Genomic DNA, 21,459 nt, shown 5'->3' with positions numbered 1-21,459 from the left:
CATAAAGCAATTCAAAACTATGTCTGTTAAAGAATTGCTCGAGGCTGCAAGTAACTGAGAACCAAAATAACAACCATTTAATACAAGATAAAAATTTATTTCAGTCTCATGTAAAAGAAACCCCAGCGCCAGTCCCGGGCTGCAAAGTGTCATCAGTGACTCTGGCTTTCTGTTCCACCATCCTCCGTGCAGGGTTTCCCTCTTCAAGGGCACCTCAAGATCCAAAATGACTGCAGGAGATCCAGCCATCACGTCTGTCTTTTAGGCAGGAAACGGGAGGAAGGGCTGTTTGCTTTGTCTCTACCCTGGACCTTGCCTTCCATTTCTTTGATCACTCTTGCTGCCAGGGAGGCTGGGGACTATGGTCTTTTAGCTGTGCACGTGGTTTCCCAGGAGAAAACCAGGATTCAGTTGGTGAGAAAGGCACTGCAGACGTGGATTATCAACGAGCAGTCGCTCCCACAACTCCCATGAACACACAGGCCTAGGTCTGAACCCCAGCCTGCCACCTACCGGCTGCTGAAGGAATACTCGCCACGGTGCCAGGCTGGAGCTGGCCCGGTTTGGCTGTGCCTGTCGGGTCTGCACTCAGGAAGTGTGCATTGAGAGGGTCAAGAAGAAGAATGGTTCTGGAGCCCATAAAGCCTTTGCTGTCTGCTGTGGAGGCAGTGTGGCTCCTGGGCCGTGGGCAGTAAGCCCACCGGAGGGCCTTGGACCACGTGCTGCTTCCTGAACTGAAAGGTGGAGCGAGGCTGCATCACGTAGGATGCTACCTGCACAGAGAGCCGGAGCACACGTGCGGGGGAGCTGGGTCAGGAGGGCCTAGCCTGCGGCTGCAGCCAGGGGATGCAGGGGCGTGGACAGTGAGACCTTCCCGGCAGCCTGTGAAAGGTGGGGGGGGCCCTTCCCAGGGTGACGATACAATTTATCGTCCAAAGCAGGAAGCATCTTAGAGCGGGTGCTGTAAATCAGCTGTAAATCAGGCCTGTCCTGGGAAAACTGGGGTGCACGGTCACCCTACCTTCACCCTGCGTATGACACGGGGCCTGAACTGAGCTCGCTGGGAGGGGTTTGTAGGTGAGGAGGGGTGCAAGAGCTGAGAGCCTCTGCAAACTATTAAACAATTGGTTGAAAACAAGGAATTGGAGAAATTTTAATGCACGAGAAACAACAGCAGGGCACCCCTCCCCTTCTGCCTGGGAATGCGCATATCCTGTGTCCCAAGGGCTGGGGGATGCCTGGCTTTCAGGTCCCCTCCCTACGGGCAGCACACCTATTCCACGCGTGACATTCAACTGCTGTTCCGGCTTCCAGGGGCCGCTGGCCTCCGACCTGGCTCTGTGTCCTTCGTGGGGTGCTGTCTCCCGACTCACGCCTGCAGGGCTGGCCGACTCAGCAGGTCAGCCCTGGGTGGAGTGGACTGCTCCCTGCTCCCTCCCGACCAGCATCTGCCCCCGGGGGGCTCCCTGGAGGGTCTCCCTTCTCCCTCAACGGGAGGACTGAGCCCCCAGGCCGTCTAGGCAGCAGGACGCCCCTCGCCCCTCGGCGTGGCCCCGCGGGATTCGGACCCCCCTCCCGAGTCCCGTTGGGACTCAGCGGTGCCCCCGCCTCACAGCTGGTCCTCGTCCACCCAGACGGTCTTGCGCTGCTCGTCCCCGATCTTGTCTTTAATGACGCGGAGCAGCTCCTCCACGCTGCCCCACATGTCCGCCTCCACGCTGGCGTAGAGGCACGGCAGGGCCTCCAGCTCCTTCTCCTTCAGCCGGCACAGGCGCAGGAACTCCTCCTCCGTCTCCGGCCGGGACAGCATCTTCCTGCGGGCGAGGAAGGGCGAGGAAGGGCGAGGGAGACGCACAGGGGCGTGGCTTGGCTGGGCGGACCCATGCCGTGGGACCACCCCGTGCTGCCCCCGCCTCACCCGGGCACCCTACCGACGCTGCCTTCCCCGCTTTGTTTCTCCATAGCCTCTACCACTTAGCACCTTACGCACTGTCCCCTTTTATTCTGTTCCTTAGGGAATCCTAAGAGGTGGGGACTTTAAAGTCTTATTAATTGTGGTAAAGTACACGTAAAATAAAATTTCCCATCCTGACCACTTGTAAGTGTACATCTCAGCAGTGGTAAGTCATTCGCAGCGAAGTGCGTCCATCTCCGTAACTTTCTCGTCTTGCAAAACTGAAACTCGACCCATTAAACGATCACTTCCCCCTGCCTCTCAATCCCTGGCACCCACCCCTCTACTGTCTGTCTCTGTGCATCTGACCCCCCCCCCGCCCAGGGACCTCATAGAAGTGGAAGTGCACAGTGTCTGTCCTTCTGTGTCTGGCTTGTTTCACTGAGCATCATGTCCTCAAGGTCCAGCCATGTTTCACCACGTGTCAGTCTCCTTCCTTTTTAAGGCAGAATCATATTCTCCCGTAGGGATGGACCACATTTTGTTTATCCATTTATCTGTCAGTGGACACTTGGGTTGCTTCTGCCTTTCGGCTACCGGGAATGCTGCCGCTGTGAACATGGCTGCGCAAATACCTCTTGAAGACCCTGCTTTGAATTCTTTTGGGTAGAGACTGAGAAGTGTGACTTCCGGATCACGTGGTAGTTCTACTTTAATTTTTGAGGAAACTCCTTACAGTTTTCCGCAGCAGCTGCGCCCTTTTACGTTCCCAACCAGCAGTGCGCAAGGGCTCCAATTTCTCCCCATCTGGGCCAACAGGTGTGAGTTTCTGCGTTTTGGACAGCAGCCATCCTAACGTGTGGGAGGTGGTGAGGTGGGGACTCTGCACTCCTTTGCTCACTCATGGGGTCCCGGGCCTGGCACTCAACAGGCGCTCGGTAAATATTTGCAGAGAGAGTGGAGTGGCCTGACCTCTCTCAGTGTCAGCTGCAGTTGTGTTGCAAGGAAGGGTGGGGATCAGAGACGGTGTCACGGGACAGGCGGGCCACGCCCCGCCCCCACCTCAGCATCACCCTGCTTTCCTCTTCCTAGCAAACCTTACCGCTAACCCTTCAACAATCACACAGGCCCGACCTTGAACACGGACCCAGAATCGGACCTTTCCTCATCGCCCGCCAGACAGAATGTGGTCCCGGCATCACTACCCCTCGTGTGGGTCGTCACGACGCCTGTGTCTCGACGCAGCAGCCAGCGGGGCCTTTACATCCCTTATTAGATTAAGTCACTCCTCAAGACCGTCAGTAGCTCCCGTCTCACTCAGAAGCAGACGTCACATCCTTCCGTGGCCGACACGGCCCGGCGTGGTCTGGACCCCCTTCGGCGCCAGTCGCCTCACCGCTCTGCCCAGCACACTGGCCTCCTCTGGGCCATCCCCGCCTGGGGGTCTGGGCGCCAGCTGTGCCTCATGCACCTGCCCGGCCCGGCCTCGCCGTGGTGGGTCCTGCTCCAATGCTGGCTTCCCGGACCACCTGGGTCCCAGGGCGCCCCCATCCCTCCCAGCACCCATCCTCCTGGACGCGTTTTGCGCGCGCGCGCGCGTGTGTGCGCGCGTGTTACTGTTTCCATTGCCGGAGGGGTCAGGGCCATGTCCCCCTGGACCGGGGACTGACCTTCGATAAGGTTCGCTAAAGGGACGCTCGGGGGAGGGGGTGGGCCCAACACAGCCAGCTGTTCTTGGCGGGAGCCCCAGAGGCTTGGTGAGGCCGGGGAGCGCAGGGGTGCTTTAGGGCCCCTGCGGGGGGTCCCGGAGCCCTACCTGAACTTCTTGATGTTCTTCTCCGACACCCGGATGAAGAGCACGATGGGGTAGATGCGGGACTTGATCAGGTCCCTGGCGCAGCTGATCCCGGCCTCCAGCAGACAGTGCTTGTTCTGCAGACATAGTGGCCGGCGGTCGGCGGGGGCCCATTGCCTCCTCGACCCGTGTGGGTGCCTGGGGCGGGTCCACCGGGCAGGGTGGGCTCCACGGGACAGAGCCGGGGGCGAGACGGCCCCGCGTGCCCCCCGCTGAACCAGAGAACGAGCCAGGCAGAACCCAGCCTCTGAGAGACAAGGCCCCCCGTCCGGACACCTGGCTCTCCCCGCACAGGGATGGGTGCTGGCAGAGCCCCGGCACCCAGCCCGGGGTGAACCAGGCAGTGTGCGTGAGTCTTAATAAAAACCCAAGTCAGTGTGGAGAACGCCTGCTCCTCTATTCTGTCTGCGAGGCGCTCTGGGTACTAGGACGGGGTGGGTGGAAAACACAGGGAGGGTGAGGCGGCCGGATGCTCCGGGGAGGACGTAAGGGCTCTCAAGCACGACTCCCCGGGGCCTGAGAACGCGTCGTTTCTGAAGAAGGATGATCCCTGTTTTGCCACTTAAACCTCTGCACTGAACTTGAATATAGAAAAGCGCACGTGCTCCTAAGCCTGCAGCTCAGTGGGTTTTCACAAAGTGAACGTGCCGGTGGAACCAGCACCCAGGGCCAGTGGCAGAGATGGCCAGCCCAGGCCCCTGCGCCCCCGGTCACCGCTCCTCTGTCTCGCCAGCAGAGCCACTGCTGGATTTCTAACAGCACGGATTCCTGGATGGGAACCCCTTCGCAGTCAGAATGTTCTCAGCTCCAGCCCTGCCCTCTCACTGTCCATCGGCTCCAGCTGTCACGATTCCCTAAGCTTTAATACCCAACAAAGGCTTCAAGGCGGGCCGACAGCTCTGCCCGTGCTTCGATCCGTGTGATGATGCGGGAGGGGCCGGGAGTGACCATCGGCTGGGCGGCAGGTTCGGAATCTCCGGCTGGACTCCTGCTCTGGCCGTCCCCCAGGTCACCGTCCCAGACTCCGGGGCCGTGACCATCCTCGTGGGCCGAGAGCCTCACCTTCATCCAGCCCTGGAGCGAGGAAGAACTCCACGCTCAGGGCCGGCCAGGGTCTCAAAGCCTGGCTCCAGCAGACTCCAAACTGTGCGCAGATGCCTTTTCTGCGTCACCGCCAAGAAGCCTTCTGATGGTCCACTTCCCCCACCTGGCGAACACGGTGCCTGTCGCCCTCCTGCTCGCTATCTCTGGTCCCTGTCATCACCGCCAGGCGCACACACATCCCTGAACGACGCGGACCAGAGGACCACCACCAGGAAGCCATCAGAAACAGAGGAGGTTCCTCCAACCCCGCAGGACAGGGCTTGGAGACGAGAGCACGTGGTCGAGGCAGAGAGGAAGGAGGTTCACCCGCGGCGAGGCGAGAGCATCGCCCTCCCCATGGCGCTGGTGGCTCACAAGCCCCGTCCGCCTCCAGCTGGCCTCACCTTGGCCGCCACAGCCTCGATGTGGGCGGGAACGACACATTCAAAGGAGTTGGGGTTCTTCTCTCGGGAGTAGATGATGGTCTCTGTCTTCTGCTTTCTGAGGAACTCGTCTCTCGTGACAACATCTGCGGGGAGAGGGGCCAGTCCTGAGGACGGCACAGGCGGTCTCGGGCCGACTGTCCCGTCCAGGCCCCGCCCTGCTTCCTGGGCTCGACAGCGCTGCGTGTCTGATCCCTTTCTGGCCACGTGGAAGTGAATCTCGTCTCCTCCACCAGACCCCGTGGCTTCTCAACTGCGGGCAAGGTCAGGGTCCCACTTTACAGTCCCCATGGCAGCCAGCCATCCGCACCCTTCCGTCGGCCCCTGAGGCCCTGATGCAGGCGGCGGGGGAGGGGAAAGGAGGGCGGCCTGCAGCGGGGGGCTCACCCGGCTTGCACATGGTGAACTCCATCGCGCCCCCCGAGTTGAGCAGCTTCTGCACCAGCGCCTTGGCCAGCATGGTGGGCGTGAAGAGGACGGGCCGGCGGCGCTCGCAGTAGAAGGCGCGCACCAGGCTGTAGGGGATCAGGCTGAGGTTCTTGCCCAGCTCGCTCTCGGGGTCCAGCTCTGGGAGGGGACAGGGAAGGGCTGGTACCGCCTGGGGCAGGGGCAGCCCAGGTGCCCTCTCGGCTCCATGGAGCTTTGAAAACCATTTGGGAGTGGGGATGGGACACCGGGGGCTAGTTCTCAAGGCCCACCGCACAAATGGACGCCAGCCGGCAGCCCGGACGCCCTTCCGCCATCCAGGCGAGTTTACGGAGTGACCCGTGGACCGGGCTCTGTTCTGGCAGCTGGGCCAACAGTGCCGGGCCAGGGAGACGGCCCTGCTCACAGGCCAGGAGGCGCCGGCAGAAGCGCTAACACACTCCAGGTGCTGAGCTGTCCAGGGAGGGCCCGGGCTGGGGCTGGAGTGGAGAGGCGCCCCTGGCCCTCGTCACCATCAGCGCCGGGGCCAGCATGGCCCTGGGAGGGCTTGCTCGCCGCCGGCAGGGCCTTCCACAGGGGACCGCGCACCGGGAGGCCCCTTGCTGGCTTCACGATAAGTGGCGGTCGGTGCCCAGCGGGGAGAGAATCAATAGGTAAACGCTTCCCAGCAAACAGCTCCAAATAACACGGGCGTCTGGGCTCAAACCAAGTACGGCGGGCGTCGGTCGGGGGAACTTGGCAGGATGCGCCCGGCGGCTGTCGGTCCTCCCGGCCAGGGCCGGGCAGCTCCTCCCCAGGCGCTACCCTTGCTTTGGAGGAAGCAGACGCCCCAGCCCCACTCTCGGGGCCCCCGCGGCCCGCCCAGACCCGAGGCTGCCGCGCGTGCGTGGGGCGGGGGGGAGGGGCTGGGTGGTCGGCACCACACCTTCCTGCTTCTCGGTCAGGAGCTTCGTGGCGTCCAGCGAGGACCGGGCCAGGCTCCCCCGCGGGCTCCCCGCGACGATGCGCACGCGCTCGTGGCTGTTCATCCTTTTGTACTTGTTCTCCGACCTGCTGACGAACTGCGGACAGAGGGGAGGGGGTGGAGGAAGGCGGAGCCCGGGCTCGGGAGACCTCCGTTCAGATCCGGGCTCCGCCCCGGGCGCCTGGGTCAGTCACGCCCCCCCTCAACACAGGGGACACCTAGCAGGTGGCGCAAGTTCTTCAGCTGTCAGGGCGCCGTCAGCAGACGAGTAAGCGAACAAATGCTCGCACTCTCTTCCCCGGCTGGGCGTAAGCTGCCAGAGGGCTGGTCCCAAGCAGGCCCTCAACGGAGCCCCCCTGCAATCCCACCCACATCTAGGGGATCCACGGGCACTGTGAGGCCTGGAGCGCTCTGGCTGTGGAAGACCCCTGGCCGCCCCCAAAACGGCCCACCCGGCGGGGGGTGCAGGTGACTTCACCCCCTGCCTCGGCAACCCCGAGTCTTCCGGGGGAGTGCCTGCGCCCTTCTACCATTCAGAGTTGAGCCCTGGAGGGCGGAAGGGGATGCCCAGCGGTGGACACCATACTCCCCGGGCTACTGTGAGACTCTCCACGCCCTCCCTCTGCAGGGAGGAAAGTCCAGGGAGCTGGGATGTCAGCCCTGCTCTGTTGTTAACCGGCCTTCGAGTAAGTCACCCAAAAACTCAGGGTTTTGGACTCATGCGTGACGTGTGGGCACAAAAAAGTGTGGTCTCACGTGGTCCTGCTGTCAGGGGTGCCTCGGACTTCACCAGGGTTCCCTTCCACCTCCGTAAGTGTCTTTCTGCTACCTGTTTGCCTCTACCTGGGTTTTAGGGCCACACTGTGAACCATTTCTCTGGGTTTCCCACGTTCCAACATTAGGATGGAGTAGCGGAGTGACACACTAGCTCTGCTGGGGCCTAATTAGCACAGAGCCAACACGGGAACATCCTTGCGGGGCGACATCTTAATAGTACTCTCAGCTTTTGTGAACTGGTGATAGAGAAAAAGGCCGCATGGAATGCTTCTGCGTTTATGTGAAATCACTTCTGAACACATCACCCACGAGGCTGTTCAGTGTTCCTCGTATAACGATCCATGCCAAAGAGAAAAAGAAAAAAAACCTCTTAGAATCAAGTACAAGGGAAACATTTTTCCTGCTTCCAAAGAGCTAAAATGTTTTGGCACCAGGTAAGATATAAAGACTCTGCTGGGTTTCCCTTTCTTCCCTGGCTGCTAGGATGCTCAGAGGTAAATTTAATGCGCAATCTGAGGACCTGGATATCTGGAATGTTTGTTTTCCTCTCCTCACTTTTCCATTAATATTTGAGCAACTAAGATGTTTAAGCTTCTTTTAGCCCTAAGTTTGCTCAAATCTTTTATGAAAGTGACGTTTGCTTCCAACAGGTGCAGACTGTCTAGCGACCTGTCACTGTGAGGATAAAATGGGACGGAAGACGTAAGGTGCCGTGAAAAGCTGCAAGTGGGGGACAAACACAGAGCACTGCTGTTCTGATACAGCCTCCTCTTCTCGGTAGGGAGAGGGCAGGGCTGCGGCAAAACGTGGCTGCAGGTTAGCAGGCGCTCCGAGAGCTTTACCTGAAGGAGCTGGCCGAAAAGGAAACTCGCTCGTGAGAGGCGGGGGCTGACCCGGGGGTCCGCAGCGGGAAGTGGTTCTTCGGGCTGCAGGGTGTTCTGAAATCAGTTTATCAACCGGTCAGACCCGCCGGCGTACTGATGCCGCTGGGCACGGGGGACAGCTCCCAGCCCCGCCCTGTGCTCACGGGGATCCCGTCGTGGATCAGAGCACTCCTGACAGGGGAGCAAGCTCAGGGGGTGAGAGGGGCCTCGGGACTTGTTCCAACAACGACCGGAGCCGGCCGAGGGGAGCGTGCACCGCAGCTGGGGAGGGTGCAGAGGTGGGGCTCCTTCTGGAGGGGGCGGCCCTAAGGAGCCCGGTTCCCTGCAATCCACCATCCCACGGATATGGATGGCTCCCACTCGGGATCCCCTCCAAAAGGGGCTTGGGAGGTGGTGTGAAGCCGGCGGGGTGCTGGGTGACCTACCCGGAGGGCCCTCAGGGTGTGGTGTGCCGTGTCCACCTCCTCCCGGCTGCCCCGGTGCATCAGGCGCTGCAGCTTGACCAGGAGGAGCTGCTGGGCTCTGGGGAGGTGAGAGGGGAAGGCGGAGCCTCAGGGGTTGGAGAGACCCCAGCGCCGAGCCTGGGGAAGCCGGCGGGGGGCCTGGCCCGGGCAGGGGGCTCTACGCAGGGTGTGAGCTCTGAGCCCCAGGGGTACACCAGGGAGGGACTGGGCACTGAGCATCTGGGCTTGAATCCTGCCTCTAGCACTGACTCATCTTGGTACTGGGGCAAAGTCGCTTAACTTCTCTGAGCCTCGGTTTCCTCATCTGTAAATTGGGTCTACTGAGGCTGGCCTTGCAGGGCTGGCCTGGGCAGCAGAGCCAGAGTCTGTGGATGCTTTATAGATGCCCGGGGCGTCTAACCAGGGGCAGGCTGATGCTCAGGCCTCAGCGGCTACTGCTGTATAATTACAGAACGACGCTGGGGAGATGGGCTACGGAAAAGATGACCGTCGAACACAGGAAGCATAAACTCAGGCTCTAAGCTGTCCAGTAATGATGGAAAGACGGCGCTCTGGGATTTAGTGAAGCAACGGGATTTAAGAGAGCAACATTCCTGGGGGGCTTCAAAGAGGAGGAGGGAATGGGGGGTGGTCACTGGTCGGCAGGCAAAGGCTCCCCGCCGTGAGCCCCTCTGCCGAGCTGCACGGCCCCCTCGGCCTCACCGGCTGTAGCTGGGGATGGTGCCCGTGTCCAGGTCGTGGTCCGTGAAGGGGTCGACCCGCGCACACAGCCACTCGTGCTTGTCCTGGTACATGGTGTCACGGACGTGCACGACGTCATCGCACTTCAGGGACATGGAGCAGGCGTCCAGCTGGCTGGAGATGTTCAGGTTGAGCCGGATGTAGAAGGAGTCCCCCGACGTGATCAGGCCCTCCTCCATGTCCTTCAGCAGCTTCCGGTACCCTGTGGAAGGAGAAGACGCAAAACCCATCGGTGAAGGGCCTCCCACTCCTGGGCTCCCCGCGGATGACACCCCTGTGATGCGGTCCTCCCAGCACGGGGGCGTGGTTAGGGAAACGTCTGTCCTCCCCGATGAGTGAGCAGCTGAGTTACTGATGGCTTTCTCTCTTTGTCTTGGCTGCCAAGAAGCTCAGAGCGAAATTTTGTGCCAAGTTGCAGCAAATCTAGGACCTCTGCTGCGATCTCCACGTCCCTCCCTACCGATACACGGTGCTTGTGTTTTATCGTTTTTGTCTTTGATTGATAGGTAACTTACATGCAGTAAACCCCATCACCCTTAAGCATTCCGCACGACGGATGTACACAAATGTCTAGACCTGGGTAACCACCACTCAGAACCTTCCCTCATGCCCATGTCAGAACCCTGCAGGGGTAACCTCTGTGCTGACTGCCAGCAGCCCAGGTGAGCGCTGCCTCGCTTCATATATGTGGAAGCAGACGGTACGTGCTCTTCTGCAAGAATGTGTCTGACATTCACTGCACGTCACGCCTGTGCGCTTCAACCGCGATGCTGCAACGTAGCATCGTGTGTTCTTTTATTTTTTTGGTGTGGACCGTTTTCAAAGTCCCCATTGTATATTGCCTCTGTTTCATGTTTCCGCTCCTTGGCCACGAGGCATGTGGGATCCCAGCTCCCCAACCAGGGATCGAACCCACACCCTGCCACACTGGAAGGAGAAGTCCCAACCACCGGAAAGTCCGGTGTGTTCTTTGTCATTGCTGTAGAGTATTCCTTCCACGTGGTGCTGACTTATCCTTTCTCTGGTGTGCACATTTGTCCGGTTTCCAGCTACTGTGGACACCTCTGCTACGAACACTCTTACACCTTTGTGGACGTATGTACTCATTTCTCTTGGATGTATTCACAGAAGTGGAATTACTAAGTCACTGTGTATACGTTCAGCTTTAGGAGATACCGCCAAATGGTTTTCCAAAGTGGCAGGACCACGGCACATGTTTTAGCCTTAGTTAACACCATGGCCCTTTAGTGTGAAATTTTATGACTCCTTTTGGAAGGAAGCAGGGCATAAAACTATGAACACAATAAATGCAGTAACTTTCAGCAAACGTCCAAGACATAAATCCATAATATAAATCCTGAAATCAGCCCCACATGCAGACAGCCGTAACACAGTGGAAGCTAAAACAGTCCTCATCGCCAGGCCCAGAAATAGTTCCTCAAATGCTATGTCTCACAGGCGACACCTCACACACCAGGGAGACTTGAGCCAGCAGGCCTGTCTGAACACGGAGAGACGGGGTTCCCGGCTGGGCCCTTCCCACCCACCTGGGCGGGGTTAACACTCATCACCATCTGAGGGCTCCACCACCCGGGAGGAAAGGCCCTACAGACAGGATCCTGCCAGAGGGAACCCTTCTTCACTGAGTTCCAGACGCAGGGCTGCTGCTACACGAAGCCGGGGGGCTCTGCTCGTACCGGGTTCTACGGCACCGGGGCTGGTGGGCAGGGCAGCACCCGGAGACTTCCTGCTGGGCTGGGATGCCGGCCTGGCAGAGGGGAGGAGCCCTCCTGCGGGAGGAGAAGGCTGGGCCCTGTGTCTGGGACAGAGCATCATTACTTCCGCACTGACCGGGCACTGCCGGGAAGGAGCACGGACGAGCAGGCGGCAGTGGGGAACCGCTAGAGAGAGAGCAGCTATTTATGCTCTGTTGAAACATTCATGAGCCCCTGCTGGTTAAAAATAAGATCCAGCTGCAGAGATAATCATGCAAAAAAAACTCAGAGGTGAGAACGCGAACTCAGAGTCAGGGAGAAGGAAGACGCTGCCTAGGAGTCTGGGTCAAGCAAGAGGAGACACCCTGAAAAAGCTGCCGGGGGGCCAGATGAGAAGCGGGTGAGGCCCGGCTGTCCTGCAGCAGATGGCCTGGCCGCGGTGTGGCTCAGTGGGCCCGCGGGTGCAGGGGCGGTCACCCCAGACTCACTGCCTACGTCAGGGCCGGGAAGCCCGAGAGAGAAAAAGCAAACCTCAGCGTCGCAGAGAGAGTGGGGAGCTGGCCAGGCAGTCTGCTCGCGGCTGGACGTGCTGCCTCCACCGTGAGTGGGGCAGAGGCCCGAGGCGCGCCAGGGCAGGTGTGTGCCCACGTGTGTCAGCGCGCCTGCCCTTCCCGCCCCACACCTGCCCCCTCAGTCCTCCTGACGAGCAGATGAGCAAGGGGAGGGACCGCCCGCCCCGCCTGGGGTCTTCACCTTCCTGGTTGACCTTGTAGTGCAGTGTGACGGGCCCACTGCACCTCTGGACGGTCCAGTGCACCTCCTCCTTCGTGCACGTCTCCAAGGGGACGCTCTGCTTCTCGCCTTTGACGCAGCCTTCTAGCTAGATATCAAAGACACATTGTCCTGCTCGGGCTCCACAGCGAGGCGAGCGGAGCTGCGGGGGTGAGACTGCCCCGCCGGGGAACAAAAGCACCTCTCCTCAACAAAGACCAGCTCAGCGCTGCTGAGGGAAGAAAGCATCGCCCTTAAACGGGGTTCACGTGTCTCCCGCCCGCCGCCCGGAGCACGTGTGCGCGCGTGCGCGTGTGCACAGGCTCTAGGAACACGAGCGAAGAGTCGTGGAGAGGAGGGCCCGGGGAGGGGCTTCCAGAGAGGCGCTGACAGGCCCGCCCCCTGGCAACCCCTCCTCCGGGCCGGGAATCCGCAGCGTAATGCAGGCTTGGGGGTGGGGGTCCCTGCGCTGTCAGCAGCAGATGTGCGGAGGAACCAGAACTGCTGCCTCCCCCAGCGCCCAGCTCCTCACCAGCAGCAGCTGGTGGCCCTCGCGGAGGCCGGCCTTCTCGGCCAGGGAGCCCGGCTTGACCGCGTGGACGAAGCTCCCGCGCGCGTTGCCCCCAAGCAGCGTGAGCTGGGAGATGAGGCTGTCGCCGCTCAGCGTGGTGTGCTGCACCGCAGGCCCGGGGCCCCGCACGTGCCCCAGGGACGTGACAGACGGCCGGAAGGGTCTGCGTCGGGAGATAAGACGGGGGTTAGGCAGCTGTAGCTAGGACTCCCGGCCGGGACGCCCAGAGAGCGGGGCCTGGGCTGCAGCGTCCCCGGGGAGTCACGGCAGCGGCCACCTTAGGAGAGAGCTGGCAACCGGCTCCTGTCACAGCACACGCCAGAAGCAGGGGCCCCGGGAGACACTGCCACCGGGAGACGGAGGTCACACACGCCCCGGCTGCTTGCATCGGGTGCAAGGGCTGCCGGCCCCTCCTCGCACCCCGGGAAGGCTGCGTGGGCACAGCCCACCGGGCTTCGGGGAGTCACGGCTGGGGCCCGGGGCCGGTCTGACATGAGAGTCCCGTTCCTTGCCTCTGCCGGGCTGTGTGGCCCCGGGCAGGCCCCTTCCTACATGGGCCTGGCTGGGGGTCAGGGGTAGTGATTTCTGACTTTGGGACACTATGACTCCCAGACTCTGATTCCAGAATACGGGTGCTGTGGACGATCCCCTTTGCAGGGGATCGAGGGGAGAGCAGCCTTCACCTCATCCCTGCCCCTCAGCCCAGCCTCCCCTCTCCCGTGACCTCGGTACCTTTCTAGAGAGAACTTCCTAAACATGAGGTTGACCTGCTCCAGGTCGTAGGCGTCCAGGCCCTCAGACTGGTGCGAGGAAGAGGAGGAATGGGTGGAGGGGGGTCCGAAGGGGAACCGCTCGTGGCTGTCATCTGCGAAGGCGTAACAGACGCTTCAGGCCCCCGAGCTGGAGGGAGGGCGGCCCACGGCCTTCCTGACGTGGCCGAGGCGGCTCCTCCCTTTCTGCCTCCTGGCAAATCCTCCCCCCTCCCCGATGAGGGAGCAGCCTCAGTCAGCGGGTCCCGGAGGCCCTGGGGGTATAGGGCCCAGTCCCGGCATCCTCTCCTTCAGAGCCACTCCCCCGCCTCCAGGGGGAACCTGGAAAGGCGCTGCCATTAGCAGGCACTGGCTCTGCTTTGGAATCGGGGTCCAAAGTTTCATCTGGGGACCTCAGGTCTAGCCACCATCTACTGCCTCTATGGGTCTGGGGCGGGGCTGCAGGACCAGTGTGTGGACGGAGTAAGGAAGCCCCCTCTCCTCCCAGCTCGGCGGAACCCCGAGCCCCCCAGGGAAAGACGCCCACCCTGCACAGCTCAGGCCGCTGGGACGGGAGATCTGCAAGCCCTGCTCTGGGCTGATAACAAAGGCTTCTCTGCAGAGAGAATTTGTCCCGACACTGCAAAACGCTCTGGACGGCTGCCCAGAATTCTCTTCCCAGCTCTCCCCTTTCCAAACTCCTGGAGCTCTTCCCATCACCCAGCCTCGATTAGGTGCCGACCTCTCTTTAACACTTGAAAGCTGCTGGTGGTCACCAATTAAGGAGAGCCACTAATCTTTCATTTTATCTGCTGGCAGCCTGAGCTGGCGAGGGGTGGAGGCAGGCTGGTGGGAGCCCTGGAACCGAGGGGGCTGGCGGGCCACACCCGGAGGATTCTGAGCCTGGCTCCGTGCTGCCAGCTCCTCGGGGCCCGAGGACGCTGCCACCATCCCAAGGCGCCGGGCCATCTCCCGAGAAGCCGGAACCCTTCCTGTTCTTCTCCCTTCTGTCCATCCAGTCAGAAGCTCAGGTCTGGGGACTTCCCTGGTGGACCAGTGGGTAAGACCCTACTCTCCCCATGCAGGGGGCCCAGGTTTGATCCCTGGTCTGGGAACTACATCCCACACGCTGCAACTAAGAGTCTGCGTGCCGCAACTAAAAGATCCCGCATGCCGCAACTAAGGCCCAGCGCGGCCAAAATAAATAAATGATAAAATAAATAAATAGGGGCTTCCCTGGTGGCGCAGCGGTTGAGAGTCTGCCTGCCGATGCAGGGGACGCGGGTTCGTGCCCCGGTCTGGGAAGACCCCACATTCCGCGGAGCGGCTGGGCCCGTGAGCCATGGCCGCTGAGCCTGCGCGTCCGGAGCCTGTGCTCCGCAACGGGAGAGGCCACAACAGTGAGAGGCCCGCGTGCCACCAAAAAAAAAAAAAAAAAAAAGCAGCTCAGGTCTGCAAACCTGCACGGGTCTCCCCACTGGTCCTCAACTATGCCACCACAGTCTCTGCCACAGCAAGAACTCAGGGACACAGGTCCTGTGTCACAGGTCCTGTGTTACAGCTGTCCCATGCAGCTGTAACAGGGCCTGGGAGGTGCAGGAACTCAACGTGTGCTGGGCCTCACGGCTGTAAGGGGTGGTGGCTGGCGGGTGCTGCGTGCACGCTTACTCCCTGGAGACGCAGCCTTCGTTTCTGGCTCTGCGTGGCAACATGCTGGGCCGAGGGAATATCCCCTCCATCATACCAGCTCTGCCCGTGGGTCGGGTTCAGGGCTACCACAGCCCCTCCAGTCTCCCCAGTGCCTGCCTGCCCCACACCTACAGTTTCAGGGGATGAAAACCAACCGTAATTGCCGCCCCATCTCCATCCCAGGGCCCCAGCCCCATGCCTGCCACTGGTCTCGCCGAGGCTGGTTAACAGCTTAATTAACACCTGGCTTCTTAAGAGGTCCCCCTGCTTCCAGCCCCTCCTCCACCACACTCCTCCTTAGTCTCCCTAAGACTGTTTCTTCATCTGCAAAACGAGGACGACAATAGCATCTCTGAAAACAGCTGCTGAGAGTCACTGGAACTGGATCACAGCGCTTGGCTACCATCACGAGAGCTATGCTTTCTTAAAAACCCAGACCTGACTGATTCTACACTCAGCATCGGGATGGTTCCTGCTGTCTGCGGAACAAAGGACAGGCCCCTCGGGCGCTTCCCACTCAGCGGGCGGAGGCCTGTCTTCCTTGTGCACAGACAGCCCTCTCGGAATCCACTCTGCACACGTCTCCTGAGGACCTACTGTGTGCCAGGCTTTGCCCCAGGCAGGCCCTGCTGGAAGGTCAGGATGGGGCCGACGTGGCTGCCACCCCTGTAATGCCTCGCAGACCTGCTGGGTACCCACCGTCGAGATCTAAGGCATCGAAGCCACCGCTGTCATTGTCGTCTTCAACTGTGCTGCAAGACATAAGGGGGAACAGGAGAGCTCTCCTGACTGTGTGTGCAGGTGGGCAAGGGAGAGCGAGGCTTCCGGAACGTTCTGGCTGTCCGAGAGGCTGTGGTTCTGAGAGGGCAGGATGGGTGGGAGAGGAAGGTCAGCAGGTGGGTGGAGGGCTGTGGGCCATGGGAGGGCTGCACGAGGCTGGGTGCTTTGCTGGGAGGGCAGGGCGGCCCCAGAGCCTGCAGAGGCCGCATTAGCTGGTGTGAGGACAGACACGAAGAGCTGCTGAGCAGAGTCCCCGACAGCCCCACCTGCTGCTTCCCACTCATTCCTCTCCCTGGACGCAGAGCGCTTAACAGCGTTTATACTCAGAAGGGCTGCACTGTGTGACGGGCCCAAACAGACAGGACAGGACGGGAGTGAGGCGCGTGTTCCAAGAGCTGTAAGCTGCTCCCGTGTGGTTCCTGTGATGCAGTAACGAGGCCCAAGCCAGGTGGCTGGCAGGACCCAAGGTGGAGATCCAGCCCCGCCGGCCACTCCTTGGTCCGGCCCTTCTAGGAACCACCACCAACTTCTGACTCTGAACGTACGGTGCTAAATATCTGGTGACTGGAAACATCTGGATGCCCAGGCATATCTCTACTGTGGTCTCCACAGTGGGGACACTGATGGCCTCCACGAGGTGAGGAAAGGGGAGAGGCAGTAGCAATGAGGGGGACATTCACAGGGTCTCTCACTCTTTGGCAGAAAAAGCCAAGCTCTGGAACCACGGGATGGAGAAACCTGATTTCTCGGTAGCAGGGGGCAAAGCGATGTCGGTTTCATCATCTGCTAGCGAGCTGGGGGGCCCTGGGAAAGCCATGTCCCTTCTCTGAGCCTCAGCTTGCTCATCTGTAAAATGGGCACCATCCTGCCTATATTTCAAGCTTCCCTTAAGGACTGCCGAGTTAGTTAAGTGTCGAGCGGCACAACAAGCACCAGGAAAATGTCCCGCCCCCTCCCTCCCCCTGTCACCCACCTCCGATGAGGCGCATCCTCCTTACAGCGTCTGACGATGGAGTCGTTCCCTGGGGGCTCGGCCGTGATTGACATGATGCTGGAACGGCTTCGATGGGGCTGCTTCAAACACACACACACGTGTTACGGGGAGCTGCGTCTCCGCGGGCACAAATATCATACACACACGGACTAAACTTAAATCAGACGCGGCCCCGCCTGCTACACAGGCAGCGTGCGCCCGCCCGCAAGCTGGTTCTCAGCGGTGACCTTGGCCGAGGAAGGCTCGTGCTCAGCCTGGGGCGGCCGAAGCCACCAAGCCTGGTGCACATCTGCTCGCCCCGGGGACAGGAAGCAGGGAGGCGGCTGGGAGCCCGAGAGACGGTCCTCGTTTGTGCCCAGCACAGGCGGAGCTCTCTGTCCCCAGAACTGCCCAGCCTTGGGCACCTGCTCTGGACAAGAGGAAGACCTTTGGGGCTGGTGGATGCCCACGCAGACGGCTCGGCGGCTGGAGGGCGGCCCTCTGAGAGGAGGCCCGCTGGCTCCCAGCAAGGGCTGCCTGAACTGAGCGCCTGGGATTTCCCCTCCCAGGTGGGCTCAGACAGGGGCCATTCCTTATCGCGTCTCTCTCCTCCAGGGCCTGACGCTGCAGCAGCTGACCAGCTTCCCAGGGCTTCCCCTCGGGCTTAGAATTTCTAATCCCACGCCTCCTGCTGCCTGGCTAGGGGCAGTGACACCGCTCCGCCCAGGTGGGCTGGAGGGAGGCGCGCGGGTGCCGGGCAGGCCTTGCTCTGCCGCTCCGGCCCCCGCCAGAGGCTGAGAAGCGGCAGCAGGATCCTCAGCCGCCTGTGCAACTCGCCCTGCGGAGGCCCGTCTCTTCCGCCCACCGAGGCTTAAATTGGGAAAGGAGGTGGCAAGAAGGTGTAAATACACCGCGAGGCCAGGAGACTGGGCTGCAGCCCTGGGCGAGGAACGCAAGCGGGCCGGGCCCGCGGGGCGGGCGAGGCCGGGGTGGGGGGCCCGGCCCGAGCTCCGAGCCGGAACGGGGAGCGGCGGTGAGGGCCCTGCTCACCATCTTGGAGAAGGAGGTGGTGATGGGCAGCGACCCGGAGGAGCTGGGGCTGGCGTCCGTCACGTCTTCTTCGTGTCCCCTCCCTGTCCTCGGCGAATCGGGCAGGAGGCGCAGACGGAAGGGGCGGGGGAGAACGGGGAGGGCAGGGTCAGTGAGAGCCCCTGGGGCACTGCGCCCCTGCGGCCATCCTGTGGGGGGGGCCTCCTCTCTCCTCCGCTTGAGGAAGAGCCGGGTCTCTTCACCACCATGTCCCTCCCCCCACACAGGCCCAGGGCGGCCTCGTCAAGGCTGGACGATGCCCTCTGTCCTGAGGGCCAAGGTGGGCATCCTGGCTGGCACTCTGTGTGTAACAGTGGGATTCCGGCCCCACTAAACAGGCCGACTGGGGCCCGGGGCCGATGGGCTGGGTGTGCTGCCTCCCGCGCAGACCCTGGCGCCCCTGTGCTCCTTCGAGGCTGCCTGGGGGCTTCTGCACACTCCTTTCGGCCCTCGTCTTGCTGCAGGGGAGCGGTCAGCTTCCCCATCCACAGCCCCACGCGCTGGTGTGTGTGTGTACGTGCACAGCCAGCCGCATACGTGCACCCCGGTCCGTGGCGCCCTTGAGGTCCCTGGCCCAGCGCCCCACGTCAGGCAGCCGGCAAGGCTCCGTCTCCGCTGCACCCCTTTCCCTCTCCTGGGCACAAACGCCCTCTCCACTTCTGCTGGCCCCAGGCCCTTTACACCTCCCTTCTGTACAAGGTCCCTAAAACACCTGGTCTGGCCACCAGGGAAGTGGCTTGGCCCCCACCTTAGGGCTCCCCTTCCCCCGGTGTCCCCACCAGGCGCAGCGCAGATCTGGACCCCTGGCTGCCCTGCTCTCCTTGGCAGGATGAAGCCCGTGAACTCGGGCCTGGCCATCAACCTCTGCGGGCTCGTTCCTGGCGCCGTCCTGCCCTGACCCCAGGAGGCAGCACAGCTTTCTGTATCACACGCTTCCCAGGCTGCACATCCATGTCTCTGCTTCCTGCTCCATCCCGGGGGGCCCTTCCAGAGGCCGTGCCCAGCGGCCTCAATCCTCCCTTTTCTAGACCCCGTCTGCACGTGCCCTTCTTGACAGATCCTTCTCCAGCCTTCTTCCAACTGCTCTCTTGGGTGTCCAGAGCCACATTCCACCTCCTCACCGATGGCCCTGCCCGAGTACCTGGGCTCTGGAAGCATCTACGTGGACCTGCCAGCACCTGGCACAGAGTGGGTGCCCAGTGCCCCCAGGCAAACCCTCACCAGCCAGCTGTCGCTCCAGAGTGGCGCTGAGGAGGAGTGAGAGGAATTCTGGGGACAGTGTGTCTCGGAGAACCCGGGGTTGAGGGGTGAACTGGTGGCCTCCCACGCCGGGCACTGCCTGCCCGGAAGTCCGGGAGGGAGGCCAAGTATCGGGGCTCTGGACGGACCCACGGGGAGAGGACCTCAGATGTGACGTTTCCGTGGTCGGGGCTCCCGCCCTCTCCGATGACAGCGAACAGTAATCACCATCTGGACACCCTGCCGCCCCGGGGCCCCAGGGCCCCCGAGACCCCTCCCGGGTTAACCTTGCAGGATCGACGCCTACGATGGGAGAAACAGATGGACTGAGAGTCAGAGTGACAGACAGGAGAGGGATCCGGGCGTCTCACTAACCTTGAAAATCTGATGTTCGCTTCAGGCTGATGGGGGATTTGGCTCTCTGCAGCTGAAAGAGGGGAGGGGAAGCAAGGAGACAGAGGACACAAATCAAACAAGGCCTGAGACACACGTCACCGGCGCTAAGGCAAGACACACGTCACCGGCGCTAAGGCAAGAAAGAAACTGAGGCGAGCCCACGCCGCCCTCGTCACGTGGCCACAGGAACCACGGAGGGTGCAGGATGCCCACGGATGCCCCACGGCCGTGGCCCCCCCGGCCCAGCGCAGGCAGCCGCTGGTACAGACACGCTCGCCCCACGGGAGGCGCTGCCACGTGGCTCGGGTGGTACAAGGGCCGAGAGTGGAGGTGGGGTGGTACTGTGACGCTGAGCAGAACTGGCTACACGGCACGGGGGAGCCTTCAGGAACAGACGAGGCTTTGGGGCAGCTGCCCCGGCCACCCCGGCATTAGGTGCTGGCGGTTCCAGGCCGGCCTCCGAGGTGCTGCCCTAGGCCTTCCCGCTCCCTGTGTGCGAGGGCGGGGAGAGCAGAGGCCCCGCCAGGCCCCGCGTGTGAGCCCGTCTCACTCACTCAGTCCCATTCATTCATTCCTCAGCTGATGGAGCGCGCTAGAGACAGAGCAAAGCAGATAGGATGAGTGCTGTAAGTCCAGCTCCATCACGAGCCACTGACGTCGGGAAACACGCGATAGGCGCTCAATACCTATTCGCTGAGTAAACAAGTGAATTTGGAGATCGTGCTTATGTCGTTCCCTCTCCTCTCTCTTAACTTGTACTCCATTCGTAGGAGATGAAAGAATTCGCCGGAACCAGCAAGCGAGAAGCACAAAGCTGGCATGGGTTCCGTTCACAGGGCTGACGGCGGCCAAGTCGCATCAGGGGCCTGAGACCCGACCCAGGACCACGTGAGGCCCTGCTGCCTCCTCCCCCGCGTGCAGGGGGCCCCCAGCGCCCCGGTCCCCACCCCCGGCTGCGTGCAAGCACCTGGATGCCCTTCAGGTTCATCCTGCGCTTGGGCGGGTGGTAGGGCAGGAAGTAGCGGCTGTCCTCTGGCGAATCCTCTGAGGTTGAAGAATCGTCAGCCTCCTGACCGTTGGTCCTGGGGCTGGTGTCCCCAAAGTTCTGAGAGATGATGGTCACTGGCAGGTTCCTGGGCAAACTCTGGAGACAAGGGGAGGCCGTGTCCGTGACGGAGCACGGAGGAGCTGCCGCCACGCGCAGGAACAAGCTCTCATGGAGCTATCACTCCCTCGGGCCCCAGGCTTGAAGCTCGGACGGCCTCCTCCTCTTTCCTGACCCCCGCGTCCACCCCGATGCCAAGACCTACCACGCTAGCTCCACTCTCCTCCTCACAAGACCCCCGCCCCCATCTCCCTCCCGCCGGGGCCCTGGCGCAGACCCTCGCACTGTGCTCTTTACAGTAGAGGGACTGCCTCCCAGATGGTCTTGGCCCCTTATCTGATACACCACCATCAGATCCACAATTGCAGGCCCTAGGCCTAAGCTACAAATATAAGAAATGTTGCCGAATGACTGGATAATGATAACAACAGTGCCAGGTACTGTTCTAAGTAATTTATAGCCATTATCTGAAACTGAGGTGCAAGGATATTACGTAACTTCTGGTTGGTCCCCTCAAAGCCACGTAACACCCTCATGCTACGCTGCCTCCAAACCCAAAGCTTTTGGCCTTACTTCCCGCACAAAATCCTTCACGTCCAAGAATAACTCACGACCGAGCTCCTTAGCCGACAGGCCCACTCGGCTCCCTCCTGCTACCCGCTCCAGCCCACCTCCTGCCTGTCCCCGCCTCCCGCTCCATGGATGACAGACCTGCCAAGCGCGGCCTGCCGACGGCACGCCATGGGTGTCACGCCTCCAGGCCTTTGCTCGTGGTGTCCCCGTGGGCTGGAATACAGCCCCATCTTTCCTCACCTAGCCAGGCGCCGTCACAGCTTTCGTTCATAAATTCA

The 21,459-nt window shown here is 61.4% G+C and overlaps 1 protein-coding gene across 4 annotated transcripts in view; it reads right to left on the bottom strand.

Annotated features, from left to right (window-relative positions):
• Positions 1 to 1,128: 1,128 nt before the first annotated feature.
• CARD11 (caspase recruitment domain family member 11) overlaps positions 1,129 to 21,459 on the bottom strand; it is a 110,322-nt gene continuing 89,991 nt past the window's right edge. For 2 of the 4 annotated variants that reach the window (XM_060123364.1, XM_060123363.1), the window contains 16 exons: positions 20,471 to 20,647; positions 19,483 to 19,534; positions 17,830 to 17,912; positions 16,780 to 16,880; positions 15,726 to 15,778; positions 13,321 to 13,453; positions 12,550 to 12,751; positions 12,000 to 12,126; positions 9,493 to 9,733; positions 8,752 to 8,848; positions 8,285 to 8,380; positions 6,627 to 6,762; positions 5,663 to 5,842; positions 5,237 to 5,361; positions 3,711 to 3,826; positions 1,129 to 1,814 (listed from right to left, as the gene is read on the bottom strand). In XM_060123364.1, the coding sequence (XP_059979347.1) occupies positions 1,610 to 1,814; positions 3,711 to 3,826; positions 5,237 to 5,361; positions 5,663 to 5,842; positions 6,627 to 6,762; positions 8,285 to 8,380; positions 8,752 to 8,848; positions 9,493 to 9,733; positions 12,000 to 12,126; positions 12,550 to 12,751; positions 13,321 to 13,453; positions 15,726 to 15,778; positions 16,780 to 16,880; positions 17,830 to 17,912; positions 19,483 to 19,534; positions 20,471 to 20,647 (2,124 nt within the window). In that variant the 3' untranslated portion in view covers positions 1,129 to 1,609. The remainder of the gene's footprint in view (positions 1,815 to 3,710; positions 3,827 to 5,236; positions 5,362 to 5,662; positions 5,843 to 6,626; positions 6,763 to 8,284; positions 8,381 to 8,751; positions 8,849 to 9,492; positions 9,734 to 11,999; positions 12,127 to 12,549; positions 12,752 to 13,320; positions 13,454 to 15,725; positions 15,779 to 16,779; positions 16,881 to 17,829; positions 17,913 to 19,482; positions 19,535 to 20,470; positions 20,648 to 21,459) is intronic. The other 2 variants (XM_060123365.1, XR_009535375.1) reach the window with 2 other exon arrangements.

This window comes from Lagenorhynchus albirostris, chromosome 15, assembly GCF_949774975.1.
Source record: "Lagenorhynchus albirostris chromosome 15, mLagAlb1.1, whole genome shotgun sequence".
In the NCBI taxonomy this organism is placed as follows: domain Eukaryota; kingdom Metazoa; phylum Chordata; class Mammalia; order Artiodactyla; family Delphinidae; genus Lagenorhynchus; species Lagenorhynchus albirostris.
This window is presented reverse-complemented; position numbering and strand designations above follow the sequence as displayed.